General features: G+C 52.0%; 1 protein-coding gene across 1 annotated transcript; it reads left to right on the plus strand.

Moving 5' to 3' along the window:
• The first annotated feature begins 1,755 nt into the window (after positions 1 to 1,755).
• FBXO46 (F-box protein 46) lies at positions 1,756 to 16,481 on the plus strand. Its single transcript, XM_044257089.1, has 2 exons — positions 1,756 to 1,832; positions 13,498 to 16,481. The coding sequence occupies exon 2, from the start codon at positions 13,576 to 13,578 to the stop codon at positions 15,394 to 15,396; it is 1,821 nt and encodes a 606-aa protein (XP_044113024.1). The 5' UTR covers positions 1,756 to 1,832; positions 13,498 to 13,575; the 3' UTR covers positions 15,397 to 16,481.
• The last annotated feature ends 1,234 nt before the right edge of the window (positions 16,482 to 17,715 follow it).

Genomic DNA, 17,715 nt, shown 5'->3' on the forward strand with positions numbered 1-17,715 from the left:
GTCCCCCTGAAACTCCTGGAGGGAGACCGCGACCACAGAATGCTGCTCCTGAGCGGACCCTAGGCTCCGCTCTGGCGGGCTGTCCCCTGCCCCGTTCCCGGACGGCCTCCAGCACCCGCCTCAGGACGTGCAAAATGGCGTGAGGCCCCCCTTCTGGTTTCACGCCAGCTCCACACTCAGGAGCCTGATCAGACAGTGTCTCGCGCCTGTCCCGGGAGGCTGGCCGCGCGCGCGAGCCCCAGGCCGGCCCCGGCCACTGCGTTCCCCACCCGGCCGTGGGGTGGGCGCGAATCCCCTTGGAATGAGGCTCCTTGCGGGTGGCCTGTGGAGGGGAGCAAAAGTGAGCTCCTGAGGTCAGGCCACGCCCCCACCAGTTCCCGCCAAGGTGTGCTGGGCGCGAGACTGGAGAGGAGAAACGGCAGGGTGCAAGTGGCCGTGCGCAAGCGCGCCTGGAGAAGGGCCCTGGCTTCTAGCTCAGCACGAGCTTGGCCTCGCGCCTCCTGACAAAGCCTTTGCTGGAGCGCGCCAAAGTGCCGACCAATCAGCACTCAGCCAGCTGCCCGCCTTTTCAGCCGACCACGCCTCCGCCTAGCCCCGCCCCCACCCTACCTGCTCCTGCTGACCAGGGCTTGGGGATCCTAATGAGGAGGCGGGGTCTCCCCAACTGCCAGTTCTGAAGAGGAAAGAGAGATCTGGTCAGTCTCCTTTCTGGCCCTCTTTTCTCCTTCCCTCTTCAGTGCATATCTAATGAGGGCCTACCTTGTGCCAAGGATCATGCTGGAAGTTGGGAATTTCACCGCGGGCTTCCCAGTGCGATCGGGATGGCTCACAGACCTTGAGAAACTAGTGAAGCAGGGTCTTTACATTAAAGAGCCATAAGTTAAGAAAAGATTCAAAGAGGAGGGCCATTGGGATTGGCCCTGAGTAGCAGGTCCTCTCATGGCGATCTGTGTTCCTTGATAGAGCAATTGCTCTGTTTTCGGAAGCTCTTTCTCAGGGCCGATGAGGGAGGACTGGGAAACAGCTTAATGGAAAGCGATCTACCAACTTAGTGGAGAGAAGAGGCCCTCATGCCCAACACACTTCAGTTCAAATCACTTTCTTGCTGTGTTGCCGTGGGGCAGAGGTTTCATCTCTTTTTGCCTTAACTTTTACAAGTTTGGGGTAATACTTGGGTTGCCTGGGGGTGTCTGGCGTAATAAATATTACACAGCACTTATTTACACTGTTCTGGGTGCTCGAATGAGATACACAAAGGTGCCTGTCCTCGCGAAGCTTCTATGATGTTGACTAGTTCCTAGTTCATGGGGCTTTCCTCCCTCCTAAAGCTTAATTTTCTCATTTGTAAATTAGAGGAGGTGATAGTAAGAAAACGGGGGAAAAGATGGAAAAATGTTTGAGAAAGTACAAGGTACTGTTAATTTTTATGTTAATGAGCATACGGAAATCGATAAACTTGCTCCTTCCCAACTCTGCACCTCTCACAAACGTCTCTTTGCAATTTGCTCTGTCTCTTTCCAAGGGCCCCGGGCCAAAATGGAGGAGCCTGGACTCCATCTCCCAGTGCTCCTGGCGGGGGCGCTCTCTGCGCCTGCGCTGCAAAGAGCCCTCTCTGCCTTTTGGGAATTAGAGTCGTTCTTGTCCTCAGCCCGCCCAGCTTGCTCCTTTTCCCCACCTCAAGCGTGATCACGCTGCCTTCTGGGAGGTGTAGTCCGTGGCCGCTCGGACTCCAATTCCCAGCAGGCTTCGGGGCGGGAACCCGGAAGGGGAGGCTGGAGAGGAGCGAGTGGGGGAAACCCGCGTAGCCGAGAGAGCTGCGGCGCGGGGAGATGGTGAGAACCCCGAGTCGGGGCTGGGGGCTCTTGAAAGCTGCGGCAGGGGTTCGGGACCGGGTGGCGAGAAGGATGAGGCTGGGGCTAAAATAGGGGCTGGACGACGAGAGATCGCTTTGGGGAGGGGTTCGGGAGGAATGGGAGCCGGAGGGAGTAGTAGAAGAATGGGGGCTGGGGAGGGGTCTTGGAGGTGGAGAGGGAGTCGAGCTTTGGGATTGATTATAAGGGTACTCAGAGCTGGGGAAGGGAGTACTGAGTTGGAGAACGGGCTGGGCGTCCCGGCAGAGGCCCTGAAGGGAGCAATTTCGGGGCGGGTAGCCTGGGGGATGCGGAAAGGAATGGGGGTCAGGGCTAGATGAATGAAGGGGTCTGTAGGCTCCGAAGGGGAGATCAGTTGTGGATGCGGTGGGTTAGGGCCTCCAGATCATATTTTGGGCAGGAGGGCAAGCTGAGGTGGTGGGAGAGAGAAATCAATGGTAGAGTGGTGTGTTGGTTAGGCTGCCGTACTGAGGGTGGGGTGGGGAGCGTGGCTTTAGGCGCCTGGGTGAGAAAGAGTTTGTGCCTAAACCAGCCAGAGACTCCCGAGAAACTGGACAGTCACAGAACTGTAGGATAAGATGGCCAGAAGGGGCCTTAGAGAGAACCTTTTGCACTCTCACTTCTTTAGTAGCATCTCGAAAAGTGTAGTGCGTTCTCTGTGTTTTGGCAGTCCAGCGTTCAGATCAATTAATCTGTCTCTTTTTTGTGACCTGAGCAAGTCTCCCTTCTCTGAAACTTAGTGCCCTTATCTGTGTTGTGGGAACAGCTTGCCACTGAGAAGAGAGGAGGCTCCTGAACGTTGTTACCCTCCCTTGCAGTAAGTCCGTGGTAGGTCTTAGAGCTGTGGGTGGGAAGTTCCCCATCCCAGGAATGTGACTGGGTCACAGGTGCTAATGGATTCGCTTCTTATCAGTCCAACCCCAGAGGCGGTTTTCTCTCGAAAACCTGCTACTGATCTAGGCACACCCCCCTAAGTAGCAGGCAGGGGCTCCCCACAGTGGATTACAGCTAACACTTACTCTTTGGGAAGTGCCTGGCCCTTTTCTTGACTCTGCCAGCATGTTAACTCATTTAATTCTGACAACACCCCTAAGGTATAGGTGGGGTTATCTCCATTCTACCCAAAGGAAGCAGAGCCCCAGAGAATTTAAACAACTTTCCCAGGGTCATCCAGCCTGAAGTGGTAGATTCAGGATTCCAACCTAGGCATAGCAGCCCAGAATCTGCTTTCACCACTGTGATTTTTGTCCCCTCTCCTTGTACGAGAAGGGCAGGGACTCCAGAACAGAAGCAGTCTTCAGTTGGAATTTTAGCCCTGCCATTGTCGTGTGACCTTGGGCAAGTCTTTGGGCCTCTCCTTTGCTATAAAATGGGCTCAGTAACCCCGGGAATGTTAGAAGGTTCAGGGAGGTAAGCATGTAAAGTTCTTGGAGTATGTGCTTAATACACACAAATTGTCATTTTTTTGAACAGAGTGGGAAACAGACTTGAGAGAGAACGCAGAAGACAGGGACCACCAGTGAGGGAGACATCAGCCAGGCTCCCTCCTATTCCTTCTCCCGCAGTCTGCCCCCATATCTGCTTTTTCTTGTTTCCCACCCTCTACCCGTGGAGTTCCAAGTCCGAGGGTGACTCCCCAACGGGGTGCTCAGAAACTCAATCTGTCCCCATCCCCATTTCCATTCTGATCCCCAGCCAGATATAAATAATTCACTTGTCAATGCCCAGCCTGGCCCAACTCCAGGTATTTCAGTGAATAGGAAATATTTCTGACAACTGTGTTTTTTCTCCCTCCAACCTTTTTGGTTATTCCAGCCTCCCTGGGCACTTGGGCAACTTTGTAATTCATCTTGAAACACTTTGGTTCATTTGTTGTGAGGCTTCCTGAGTTTATCACAGAAATTCTCTGGCGGTGATAGGAAAGCTTATGGTTAAAAGCACTGGCCTCAGATAGGCTCAGGTTCTGATCCCTATTTCTGCTGCTGTGTGTCCTTGGCCAAGCTGTGTTCCCTCTCTGGCCCTGGAGTTCTCTTGTGCAAAATGGGGCTGCTTTCCAACCATGGGGCGGTTGTAAAGAGTTGATGAGGTAGCACTTGTATAATGTGTAGTGCCTACAAAACTCTCAGTGTGTCTGAGGTCTTTTTATGATTTTTATTTTCTTAAGAAAAAACCCTGGAGCATGTGCTTTGGGACCAGAACTCCCATATTTGAATCCTGGCTCCATTGCATGCTAGCTATGTGACTCTGGGCAAGTCATTTAACCCTCTGGACCTCAGTTTCCTCTTCTGGAAAATGGGGTGTATTCCTCGAGTGGTCTGCAATGTTGTTAGAGCGCCTGCTGTGTGCAGACTGACACCCTGCCCTTGGGGAGCTCGTTGTCATTGCAACGCAGGTGGCATCTGGACTCATTTTTCCATTTTTCGGGTTTGGGTTTTCTCTTCCTGATTGATTTGCAGCCCCTTATGCTAGCTTTGCCAGCTTCTCATTGCATCATTAACTTCAGGGGTCTTTAACACTTTGTCTTCAGCACTCGGTGAATCATCTGAAAACCTCTTGGTTTGGGGGAGAGTTGGCCAGCCTCTCACTCATCCCTGTGCCTGTATGTCACAGCTGGGTCCCCTGAGGTCATGTAACACTCCCCACCCCGCCCCCGTTCCTCTATTTGTCTGTCTTAGAAAATGTGTCTGCTTTCCAAGTCATTTTGCCTTTCCTTAAAATCTTTCATGTGTTTCCAGCCTGTGCTTGTCCGAAGCTTACTCATACAACATGATATTTTTACCATTTCTAATGGGGGTATTTCTAGCAGCTCTGCCACTGCCATATGATTCCTAAAACCGCAAGTTTTCTGAAAGACTTGGCTTGTCACCTGCCCCATGACGCCATCCTGACCCCTCAATTAAGATCAGAACCCCCACTTCCACTCCCAGTCCTCTTAACTTGCTACATTCGTTTCCCCATAACACTTGCCACCTTGGAACTCACTCTATTTTTACTGTCCCTGTCTCCAATTAGGATGTCAGCCCCGCAAAGGCGAGGATTTCTGTTTCCTTCTCTTCTCCACCACCCCCCTGGCACCCCCCCACCCCCGTCGTGCTCGGAACAAGGGCTTGGCGCACAGTAGCTGCTCTGTAAATAACTGTTTAATAGTTGAGACCCAGTACGCAACAATAACAAAGGAATGACCATGCTCTGACTATCATGAGGGACCAGGGTCAGTTTCCTTCCAGAATATGAAGTGAAGAGGGATGAAGTCTTTGGTTTAGTCAATGATTTCCAGACTCCTAGGTGCTGAGTCTCCCCTTCCTTTAATAAGCCCAGAGCCAGAATACTGAGCCTCTCCTTGGTACCTAGCTGACATTGAGCACTCTGCTGGGTTGATCTGTGATTCATCAGGCAGCCCGTGGGTGGGTACTGTTATGGTCTACATTTTACAGTGGAGGAAACTGAGGCATCAAGGGTTAAGCACCCTACCTACAGATGGACCCCCCCCAAAAGTGGGAAAGCCGGGGTGTCTGCAGGCCCTGCCTAGATTCTGTCTGCATCCCGGATCTCTAGATCTGAGGATTTGGATGATTCCTACTATTAGAGAGAGCTGTAGGAAGATTTGAGAGGAAGAGAGAGGGCGGCCAAAAATCCAAGGGAGGGATGAATCAAGATCGTGGACCAAGTGGGGACAGGGGTGGGGCTCAAGAGGGTGGGGGTTAGAAGGAGTAGGACCAGGAACAGAGCCCTGGTATCCTGCCACCGATTCCTGTGTGGCCATGACCACAGACCAGTGCATTCCCTGAGCACCTGTTCCCTGCCCAGCCTGTGCTGGCTTGACCCTGACTGTGGGATGGAGGCAAGGGGAACCAGACATCTACTTTTTATTCTCTATCTTCTTTCTTTGCTTTATTCTGCTATGGACATTGTTTCCAACTTATTATTTTTTTTTTAAAGATTTTATTTATTTGGGGCGCCTAGGGGGTGGCTTCAGCTCGGGTCATGGGTTAAAACCTCTGCCTTCATCTCGGGTCATGATCCCAGGGTCCTGGGATCGAGCCCCACATTGGGCTCTGCTCAGCAGGGAGACTGCTTCCTCCTCTTTCTCTGCCTGCCTCTCTGCCTACTTGTGATCTGTCTCTCTCTCTCTCTCTCAAATAAATAAATAAAATCTTTTTCTTAAAAAAGATTTTATTTATTTATTTATTTGAGAGAGAGAGAGAGAGAGAGCATGTGAGAACGGTGGAGGGGCAGAAGGAGAGAGAGAATCCCAAGCATACTTGATCTCAGGACCCTGAGATCCCGAGCCAAAATCAAGAGTCAGAAACTCAGCCAGCTGAGCCACCCAAGTGCTCCTTGGGTTCTACCTTCTTAGGATGATGCTTAACTTGCTCATTGTTAGCCTCTCTTTTTTCTTTATGCATTTGTGGAAACAGGTTCTCCCTAGACCTACTGCAGGCTGTGCTCCCGGGCTCTCCCTTTACCTGCATCTGGAGATTTTTTTTTTTTTTTTAGATTTTATTTACTTATTTGACAGACAGAGATCACAAGTAGGCAGAGAGCGAAGGGGAAACAAGCTCCCTGCTGAGCAGAGAGCCCGATGTGGGGCTTGATCCCAGGACCCTGGGATTATGACCTGAGCTGAAGGCAGAGGCTTGATCCACTGAGCCACCCAGGCGCCCCTGGGGATTCCTTTTGCTGGTCTTCTGGGCTAGACTATTCTCTTTGATCTGATAGCTCCCTTTCTCTTCACTTACCGCTCCATTCTGGTGAAGTGGATCCTCCAGTAGCTTCCTGAGAAGGATTCCCGGACATGTATTCTTGTTTTCACAAACTCGAGCCTCTCATGGAAAGGTTTTAAGCAGGGGAGATGTGGTCTGATTTATGTTTGGAGCCATCTCTCCGGCTACCATGGAAAGGATGCAGCCAGGAGAGCTGAACTAGGCCAGTGAGCCAAGTGCGGAGGCTGGAGCAGCTGTGCCTTTGAGGAGAGGTCCCAGCTTTCTAGAAACCCACAGCGTGGAGGGGAGGGTAGGCACTCACCCAGGTCATTGTCATTCAGCAGTAAGGAGGCCTCAGGAGAAAGAGATCCCTAATAGCTTGTGAGGACCCTGGACCAGCTCCTGGAGGAGGCATCAACCTGCCTCGGTCCTGGGAGCAGGATTTCCATCCTTGAACTTGGCTGGAACCAGCCAACTTTTCCCAAGAGGTCCCCAGTAGCACATGTAAATTCGGGCAGTGTGGTGGTATTAGGAGTCTGTTCAAACAAACACATGTTGCATACCTCCGATGGGCTAGGACAGTCCTTCTCAGATGTGCATGCGAATCCGCCAGAAAGCTGTGGAAGTGTCTGTTCTGCACGAGAGACCACATTCCTTACACACTCCCAGGGCTTCCTGCCTGGTGCTGCTCCAAGAGCTGAGGATCCCTCAGGGAAATGAAATAGGAAAAAACAAACAAACAAACAAACAAAACAAAAAATGGTCTTGGGAGAGGAAAGTGACAAGAAACTTTATCAACAAAGTTTCTAGTATATTAGATAGGGCTATGTGCTAAGGAAAAAAAATAAATCGGAAAGAGAAAGGCAAGCATCTGTGGCTGTCAGTGAGGGGCGCTGGCCTGCCTGTGTTTGAGGACCCAGTAGATGATCCGCACAAAAGTGCCACTCAGGGACTACAACTGCTAGCCGCTTCAGGATCTCCTGCTGCAAAGCCGGGTCTGAGGGCACTCACTTCGCCATTCCAGTGCCTCCATATCCTTGAAATGAGCTTAAGAATAGTGAGGTGATGTGACAGTTCAATGAGTTAATATTCACAAAACGCCTTGAGCAAAGCCTGGTTCCCAAGCGTGATGCTTGGGTGAGCACAGTCTGTGATCAGTTTCTCTATTAATATATTCATGCGGGTCATGATGGTTTATTTGGATGTCTGCCCCCTTTTTCCTCCTGGTGAGCTCAGTGTCATCTCTGTGTGCCTGGTGACCAGGTCTGGGCCAGCAGGCAAGAGGACCTTACAGTGTCAGATAAGGGGTATAAACCGGATTCTCGAATGGTTGGGGGCAGCCCACCGAGTGTCAAGCCTGTGGTTCGGTTCCTTACTGTTCAACCCACCTCTTAGGGAGAGATACATTGCAGTTTCCCATCACAGTTGTGGATTTGCCAAAGTCTTGGCCATTCTGTGTTTTTTTTTTTGCTTTACATATTTTGAGGTCATCTTGTTAGCACATGTTGAGAATTTTTGTATATAATTGGTCAGTTTGTTTCATTAGCATCTTTGTGCCTACTAATACCTTTTGCTTTTGTCAGCTGTTAACTTTTTTTTTTTTTTTTTTTTGTTAAGATTTTATTTTGAGGGATGCCTGGGTGTCTCAGTCACTAAGTATCTGCCTTTGGCTCAGTTAGGATCCCAGGGTCGTGGGATCGAGTCCCATGTCAGGCCCCTTGCTCAGCGGGGAGCCTGCTTCTCCCTCTGCCTGCTGCTCCCCCTGCTTGCGTGCTCTCTCTCTCTGACAAAAAAATAAATAAAAACTTAAAGAAAAAAGATTTTACTTTGAGTCATCTGCATGCTCAATGTGGGGCTCGAACCCACAACCCGAGGTCATGCTCTACCAACTGAAACAGCCAAGCGCTCCCCCCCCCCCTTTTTTTTTTTTTTAATGATAATTGTCTCTCTTCTCTTCTGTCTCTTGGTACGTATTTGTCTGGTCTTTTTCCATTTAAAAAAAAAATGTTCAGTCCCTCTGGGTCGTGATGTTTTACAATAAATGCATCTTCACAGAGCATTCCCTGAAAGGTGACCTAGTGGAGGGATTCGTGTATGGGAAGTTAGAAAATTCTGCCCTGGTGACCTAGGACCCAGACAGAAACTGGGTGTGAAACAGTTTACCCTGCTAGGCCTCATAAAGTTTAGGACTTGTTGCTCCAGGGGAGGGAGCTTTGATGCCTCCATTCAGTCCCATGCTGGGCGGGGCTGCTGGGGACACCATGATGACCCTGATTGTTCTGGCCCTTCTAGGTCCACTGTCCCGTTGAGGAGACAGATCAGAGTGGGCAGGCCTGGGACTTGGAAACCCAGAGGTCCTTCTCTGGGCAGGTGGCAGGTTTCCAGAAAGGGAGCTCGGGCAAGCCCTCTCTAATATTAAAGTTATGTTCGAGCAAAGACACAAATGAAATAAGGAACTGAGCCATGTGGAGATCTGAGGGGAAAGCTTTCCAGTTAGTGGGAACAGCAAATGCAAAGACCACAAAAGGAAAGAGGTTGGTTGGTGACTCTAGAGGAATAAAAAGCCGGGAGGCCAATGGAGGAGCCCAGAGATGGAGTCTGATCCAGGCTGTGGGGGGATCAGCTTCTTGGAGGATGGAACAGCTAAGGTAGGGCGCCAGGCAGTGTTTAGCAAAGCAACAACAGAGCACAGCAGTCCCGAATCAGATTCCTTGGATTCACATCTCTGCTCCAACTCACACCCATTCTCTGTGGGCAGCCTGTCCTGCCTCAGTTCCTTTGTCCCTACAATGGAGAGGATAATAGCTTCTGCTGAGGATTGGACAGGGCCTAAGTACTCTAACTACTCTCTGTGCCAGATCTAGTGCCCATCTGGGCCTGCGGAGGGTGTGGAGGAGTGGCGGAGGGCAGAGACTGGACCTGCTGGGTACCTGGGCTTTTTCCCAAAGGCACTGGGGAGTCATGGTAGGTTTTGAACAGGGTAGGGAGAGGGTCAGGTTTGTGTTTTAAGAAGATCTTTCTGGCTGTGACCTGCAGGATGGTTAGAAGCAGGCAAGGCTGGGGTGGAGTGGTGGGGAGACAGGTGATGCCTGCCGTGGAGCCCCCTTTGGATGTCTCTAGAATCTGCCTGGCATTGAAAGGATCTAGACAGCGCTGTTCAGTAGAAATACAAAACAAGCCGTATGTGTAATTTAAAATCTTACAGTAGTCACATTTTAAAAAGTCAAGAGATGAAGTTAATTTTAAGTATTTTATTTAACTAAATTGTATCCCCAGTATTATCATTTTTTTTTAAAGATTTTATTTATTTATTTGACAGAGAGAGATCACAAGTAGGCAGAGAGGCAGGCAGAGAGAGAGAGGAGGAAGCAGGCTCCCTGCTGAGCAGAGAGCCCGATGCGGGACTCGATCCCAGGACCCTGAGATCATGACCTGAGCCGAAGGCAGCGGCTTAACCCACTGAGCCACCCAGGCGCCCCCCAGTATTATCATTTTAACAGGTAATTAATATTTAAAAAGCATTGTCGGGGTATTTGATATTATTTTCTTGTACTAAGTCTGAGTCGGATTTGGGGCTCATGGTTGGAAAAGGCTGAAGGTGCGTTTGGCCACACAGTTTGAGCCTTGAATGCCAAGCCCAGACGCTGAACTCAGTGCGGAGGGAGTCGACTCGACGCGGGTTCTGCCATTTGTTTTTCAAGGATGAAGTGATTCCGCTGTCCATTTCCCCCCCCCCCCCCCGCAGGGAATCTTGGTCTTCAGGGTTCCCAACCAAACCTGGACGCTTATCTTTCTGCTTATTTCCTTCCGCCCTCAAAAGAGTCTCAATCCCGGAGCTGCCTGGCCCTTTAAATCTCAACTGTCAATCAGGGCTCCTGTTTAGAGGGAACGTCGTTTAATAAACCTCTTCTTGATACCTCGGCCTCGTCCGGGCCTTGTTCCTCCGTTTTAGCTAGGAGTTGGGAATTGTTTCACGTTCTCTTACACGCCACTGTTTCCACACCCCTTTCACCTCTCGCCTACTCCTCCCTCTTTCGAAGTTAGGCCCCTTCGCCAAGGCATTCCTTATATGGGCACGGCCCCGAACGGTAGCCGCTCATTGGCTGGGGGCGTCACGCGCGGGTCTGTCAACAAACGGGCGGAGGAAAACTCGTCGGGCGCCTGCCCGCGCGAAGTCTGGAGGGAAGGAGTGAGGGGGCGGACCCTCTTCTCACGAGCGCATGCGTGTATGCTGCCGCCCTCTCCCGCCGCTGGGGGGGCGGGGCTCACCGGTGAGGGTACTTTGGGGGCGTGTCTAGGTTTCGGGGGTCGTCTGAGTAGGTTGGCGGGTTGGGGGGCAATTACAAAATCGGGGGCTCCCTTTGCAGTTAAGCGGTATTTGGGGGCTTGAAGTATTTGCGTGGGTGTCGGGGATACTTGGGGTTCCCTTGAGCTTAGGGGGAGCCTTGGGGCTTGGGTTTGGGTTCTTTTGTAATCTGGAAGTTTCTGTTGTAGGGGTCTCCTCTGCGGTTGGGGATGTTTGGTGGTTATGTGATTTGGGGAGCTCATGGGCAGACATAAAGGCAAACTAAAGAATGCAGGAGTGTCAAGTCTGGAGCCAGAGTGCCTGGGCTTTCGCCTTTATCTAGTTCTTCCTACCTGTCTGACTCGTGATTTGGGGTTAAACCTTTCTGTGTCTCAAATCTGGACGCTGGGACTAAGATACTGCCTGCTTCAAGGAGCCTGGGGAGGATTAGCAGGGATCTTTAGAACAGTACCTAATAAGCAATGCAGTAATTCTGCACATTGCCATTGATGAGGATTCTCTAGGAGTGTTTGCGGGGGGCGTTTTGGGCTTCGATAAATATATGGTTTGGAATTAGTCTTATATACTAAGAAACTTTTACGTTTTGTGAGTTATGTGGGTTTTTTTTTTTTTTTTTTTTGTGTTTTGTGTTTTGTTTTTTTGGAGGGGGGCTTCTCTTAGGAAATACGTGTGGAGATTTAGAAAAAGTGTTTGAAGAGGAGTTAGGATTTCAGGAAACTGGTCTTTTGGGGCATGTGTAAGGTTGGGAGATTGCATTGTATGTTGGAGTTCTTGGTAGACTTGGGATTTGGGAGGCGTTCCTTGAGATTGGGGCCTTCTGTTGGAGGAGATATTTATAGGTTTGGAAGTTTAAGTTAGGATTTGAACGGTCTAGGTATTTCAAGGAGGGCATTTATCTTCTGGAGATAGGGTAGGAACTAATTGGAGGATTTCAGGCGGTAGCCAAGTTGTAGAGAGATAGTAACTACAGAAAATGGCTTTTTCTGTTTTTATGTCTATTCCTGGGCATTTAGATGTGTTGGTGGATGGTAAACTTAGCCATCAATAGGTGGGATCAGTATGTACTGCAGGGGTAAACAGACTTTTACTATAAAGGGCCAGATAATGAGTATTTTAGGCTTTGCAAGGCCATACATCCTCTGTTGCAACTATTCTGCCATTGTAGTGTGAAAGCAGCTGTAAGTAGATGAACACATGTTTCAGTAAAACTTTATTGGCAAAGACAAGCAGTGGGCCATAGTTTGCTGACGGCTGATCTATGGCCGTGTGGAAGATTTGAGGTTTGGAGGGTATTTTTGTTTGAAGATGCCTGGATGGAGGGAGATGGTCCCAGGAAATAATCCAGAGGGAGGAGTATGCTACCTGTTAGTCCTGCAGTGGAAAGTGGTCATGTCATACTCATTAGCAGAATTGCCTCCAGATTAGGTCACACACAGTTGCAAAATAAAATGATCATTGTTAAGAGAGCCCTGTACTGAAGAGTCCTGAAACCAAGTTTCAGGGCCTGGTTTTATAAGTAACCCTTCCCCACTCGATCTGCCTGTGGGCAACTTGAAGAGGAAACCAGATGAGAACAGGCCTTCTTATCCCACAGGTCTGTGCCCGTGCTACGGGAATTCATTACCTACACAGTCTTGTGCAAGTGGGTGCAATTCTCAGGGAGCCTCGGGACTCAAACAAAGTGAAGAGCCGATTTCTTTTTCCTTTTCTCAAGATTTTATTTATTTATTTATTTTAGAGAGCCCCAGACAGAACGCATGAGCGGGGGAGAGGAGTAGAGGGAAAGGGACAAGCAGACTCCGTACTGAGTGCAGAGCCTGATGCAGGGCTCGATCCCACGACCCTGAGATCACAACCTTAGCCGAAACCAAGAGTCGGATGCTCAGTCGTCTGAGCCACCTAGGCACCCCAAAAGCCGGTTTCTTAAGGGCCTGGCTGGCTCTGACCTCAAATTTTCTTCCCCTGCCCAGCCTACCTCATTCCTTCCTCCGTGGGCTCAAGTAGCCGTAGCTGTGGGCAGGGCTGGGAATTCTTGTCTTTTCAGGAACAGGCTACTGGGTGAGCAAATGGAAGGAGGATGAACTGTCATTTGGTACTTTCACTTAAGTTCAGGGTTATGGCCGCAGAAGGCCCCTGGATCGTAAGTGAAGGCATTTGGACCATGGAGTATGACCTGCAGGGTTGAAGCTGCCAGCTTCAGTTACATTCTGGGTGTTTTATTTATTTATTTTAAGATTTTATTTATTTAGAGAGAGAGAGAGCACAGGCTCAAGCCAGCAGGGGAGAAACAGATGGGGAGGGAGACAACCTCAGGTAGACTCCATGCTGGGTGAGGGGCCTGCCATGGGGCTCGATCTCTTGACCCTGAGATCATGACCTGAGCCAAAACCAAGAGTCGGACCCTCAACCCACTGTGCCACCCAGGCACTGCTGTTCTAAGTGTTTAAAAACCAGCCCTTGTTCCCTCTGCCCTCCACTTGCTTACTTGTGTGGTGGGTCAGCAATAGAGTTCTTAGTGGGCTCATTTGGTCTGTCCCCTCAGAAGCTGAGGTTGGGGCGGTAGGAGGAGGGCAGGCTCTTACCCCCAGCTTCCCAACCTCCTCTTCCTTATCTCCAGGTGGCCCGCGGAGCCTCCCCTGACCATCCAGGGCCTGAAATGCGGTGAACGCCTGCCTGTCTGCTACCGCTCCCCAGGATGGACCGCGGCGGCCTCCTGCCCTTCCAGCTGTGGTGCCCCCGACCCTTTGGCACCTACTCACAGAACCAGCCACGCCCGCCTACCGCAGCCCTCAAGCCGTCAGCCTGCCCAGAGCCTGGCAGCGGGGCTGAGCCAGACCACGGACCTGCCCACTCCGAGAACACCCCGCCCGCCTTGGCCACTGATGCCCCTGCCTCCCAGCCGGCCCCTCTCCTCTCAGCAGCAGCTGCTGGCGATGAGGGGCGAGTCCTGCTGGACACATGGTATGTCATCAAGCCCGGGAATACAAAGGAGAAGGTGGCCTTCTTTGTGGCCCACCAATGTGGTGGGGGCAGCCGGGCCAGCTCCATGAAGGTCAAGGGGCATTGGGGCAGTGACAGCTCCAAGGCCAAGCGGAGGAGGCGCTGTCTTGAGCCTACAAAGGCTCCCCCGGACCCAGGGGGCCCAGAGGCACCCCCTGCCGCTGAGGGGGCCCCAGCCTCAGCTGGTGAAGATGTAGACCTGCTCTCTGTGGCAGAGATGGTGGCACTGGTGGAACAGCGGGCCGCCCTGGCTTTGCAGAGCTACCCGCGTCCGGGAACCCCGGCGCCTGTGGTCTTCGTGTCAGCGGAGCAGGGTGGGCCTGCCAAGGGCCTGGGGTCCGAAAGGCGCTCCGGTGGCGGGGACTGCAGCCGGGTAGCCGAGGCGGTGGCCCACTTCGAGGCCCAGCGGGACAGCCCTCCAGCCAAAGGCCTCCGCAAAGAGGAGAGGCCCGGGCCGGGCCCTGGGGAGGTACGCATCGCCTTCCGTATCTCCAACGGCCGAGAGCCCCGCACCCCTGATGGCAGCTTGTCCAATGGGAGCGGGGGCCGGCCGGGTTGTGCCTACCCGGGCAGCCCAGGCCCTGGGGCCCGGGCCAAGGACAAGATCACCTGCGACCTGTACCAGCTCATCAGCCCCTCCCGGGATGCCCTCCCCAGCAACGTCGAGTTCCTCCTGGCTCGGGCAGATGAGGCCAGCGAGGGGGAGACGCCCGTCCCTGCCAGGCCTGAGGACACTCCACCAGCCCCGCCTCCGCCCCCTGCCCGGGACTGCGGAGCCTCAGGCTTCCACGTGGATGTGGTGGTGACGGGGGTGGTGGATGAGTGCATCTTCTTTGGCAAGGACGGCACCAAGAATGTGAAAGAGGAGACGGTGTGCCTGACGGTCAGCCCCGAGGAGCCACCCCCACCCGGCCAGCTCTTCTTCCTCCAGTCCCGCAGTCCAGATGGGCCACCGGAGCCCCCCCCGGCCGACTCCCCGGCCACCGCGCCGGGCCCGGACGATGCCGAGGGGACCGCGGACACGTCCCTGTGCCGCCTGTACCGGCACGTGTCCCACGACTTCCTGGAGATCCGCTTCAAGATCCAGCGGCTGCTGGAGCCGCGACAGTACATGCTGCTGCTACCCGAGCACGTGCTGGTGAAGATCTTCAGCTTCCTGCCCACGCGGGCCCTGGCGGCCCTCAAGTGCACCTGCCACCACTTCAAGGGCATCATCGAGGCGTTTGGTGTGCGGGCCACAGACTCGCGCTGGAGCCGTGACCCACTCTATCGTGATGACCCTTGCAAGCAGTGCCGCAAGAGATACGAGAAGGGGGACGTGTCGCTCTGCCGCTGGCACCCCAAGCCCTACCACCACGACCTGCCTTACGGACGTTCCTACTGGATGTGCTGCCGCCGAGCTGACCGCGAGACGCCTGGCTGCCGCCTGGGTCTGCACGATAACAACTGGGTGCTGCCCTGCAATGGGCCGGGCAGCGGCAGCGGGGGCCGGCCTGGCCGCGAGGAAGGGAGGTGAAGCCGGGGGAGGGGGGGGGGAGAGCCCACCATGCCCGCCCCTCCCCCTTTCCCCCTGGGAGCCAAGGGCCAGGTCCGGGTCACCAGCCCGTTCCCTCAGTCCAGGCAGTGTTGATCCCCCTCCAGAACTGAGATGGGGTTCAGGGGGATGATTGAGAAAGCACTCTGATCCACTGACCCCTGTTGGTTTTCTACTTTTCAGACCCAGGGCCGCAGACCCTCGAGTAGGGTGTTTTTTTTATCAGCATCTCAACAACTTCTCCATTCAGCCCCCAACCCTCTCCCTGCCCTCTACATCCCAGGGACCCACCAGCAGGGAGCAGAAGGCAGCTAATTTTGGTACTCTGCAAGGGTTCCCCCATTCTAGCCCCCTTCCACCCCCTCTTACCTCCCCCCCACCCAAAGCTCCCTGCCCACCCCAGTTCTTTGTCTCTGGAGCTGTGTTCTGAGAGGCTGCAGGGTGCAAGGTTGTTATCGCCTCTGACCTGCCACACCAGGGCTCATCTCCTCTTTAGGAACTGAGGGCCAGTGAGATCGCAGATTTGAGGTGACACTTTTCGTGGCAGCCTGCCATTTCTAGATGTTTTCCCCCACTAAGACAATAAAAATCACTGTTTTCTCCTTAACCTAAAGCTACTGGTTTCTTTACTTCCCCTGAAGGGAAGGAGAATGATGACAACAAAAAGTAGAAGTATGAAGATTCCCCTCCTCCCATTACTGAAACTGTTGCCATCACTTCTCTCCCCCTCCCCTCTCCAAAAAGCTGTGAAGCCCTTTGCCTCGCTCTTGACAGCGTGGGGGGCCAGTGGGCAGGGACTGTGGCTTTGAATTTCTGGATTGTTTTTCCTTCCACTCTGGGTACTTGTTCAGGCATTGGGGTCTCTGCAGCCCTGGCCATATGTGTTTCTTTAGAATCCTTTGGTCGATGGAGACCTTGGTTTTTCACGGTTTGGGCTGGGGTATTTTCATTTGTTCTGTTTGGGTTTTTTTGTTTTTTTCATCCTTGTGGTTCTGGAAGCTTCTGGTGTGTGGCATCTGACCAGTTTTGAATTGGTCCTTTCTATAAAATCAATATTTATAAGGCTGGGCCCAGACTGGTTTGTGTGTTGTTCAGGGAGGGGGTTGGGGCAAGAAGGGAGCCATGGAGCACTGCATGGTGAGCCGGAAAAGATTGGGAGAAGGATCCTTCGCCAAGTCCCTTAGCTTGAGATTATTTTTGACTCTTCATCTGTGTCATTTTGGATTCAAAAATCTCAAAATAGTAGTAGCTTAAACAAGATAGTTTTCATTTCTTTAGAAATCCCAAGTGGGCAGATAATGGTGGCCTTGAAGTCCTCAGGAATCCAGGCTGCTTCTGGCTCCCCGTCCTTTGGCCGTGGACCTGCTAGAATTCTGACCATCACCAATTTGCAGGAAGAGAAGGCTCCTGCCTCCCATAAGTATTATACTCTACTTACATGTACAACTCACTGGTCCGAGCATCAGCCGTATCGAATGGCTGCCAGGGAGACTGGGACATGTGGTTTTACAGCTGAGTACATTATGCCTAACAAAAAAAACTTACTAAAGATCTCTATAATTAAAGCCTCAAAACAGTCAGTTACTAAATAAAAAAGGGGAATTAAGTCATTTTTAAAAATTCTAGTATAAAGGAATAGGGAAGAATGAATGGTGAGAGGTTATTAACAGTCTCTGACTTTGTTTTAAAGACTTAATTATTTGAGAGAGAGGGAGCGCGAGTGTACATACTGGGGAGGGGCAGAGGGAGAGAGAATCCCAAGCAGGCGTCACACTCAGCATGGAGCTGGAGACTGGGCTCAGTCCCATGACCCGAGCCAAAATCAAGAGTGGGACACTTAACCCACCAAGCCACCCAAGTACTCCAACAGCCTCTGACGTTCTTATCAGGGAATAAAAATGACCAGAGAGACTAAGAACTATCATGGTAGTTACTGAAATACTTGGAATTTAGAATCGGAGAGACCTGGGTTTGGGTCTCAGCCTGGCTTTGTGGGATTTCCATTTTCTCTGGAGGGATGGGCCAGATTACTTGGATTCTCCTGCTGAAAAAAGGTAGTAAAAAAAAAAAAAGAAGAAGAAGAAAAGCATCCAACTAGCCAATATTCTACAGCTAAAGGATGTACCACACCAAAAATTTCAGGGGAAGAGATATGGGACCCTGAAGCCACTTTTGGTCTGAGGGTATTTGCTTGTGTCAAATGTGGGTTTCTGCGCAGCGGTCTTACTAGGATAAGCAGGCGGAAGGCGGGGCCAAGGTGGGGAATTTAATCGGAGATGGGACCCCACCAAGCTACAAGCT

The sequence above is a fragment of the Neovison vison genome, chromosome 7 (assembly GCF_020171115.1).
Source record: "Neovison vison isolate M4711 chromosome 7, ASM_NN_V1, whole genome shotgun sequence".
In the NCBI taxonomy this organism is placed as follows: domain Eukaryota; kingdom Metazoa; phylum Chordata; class Mammalia; order Carnivora; family Mustelidae; genus Neogale; species Neogale vison.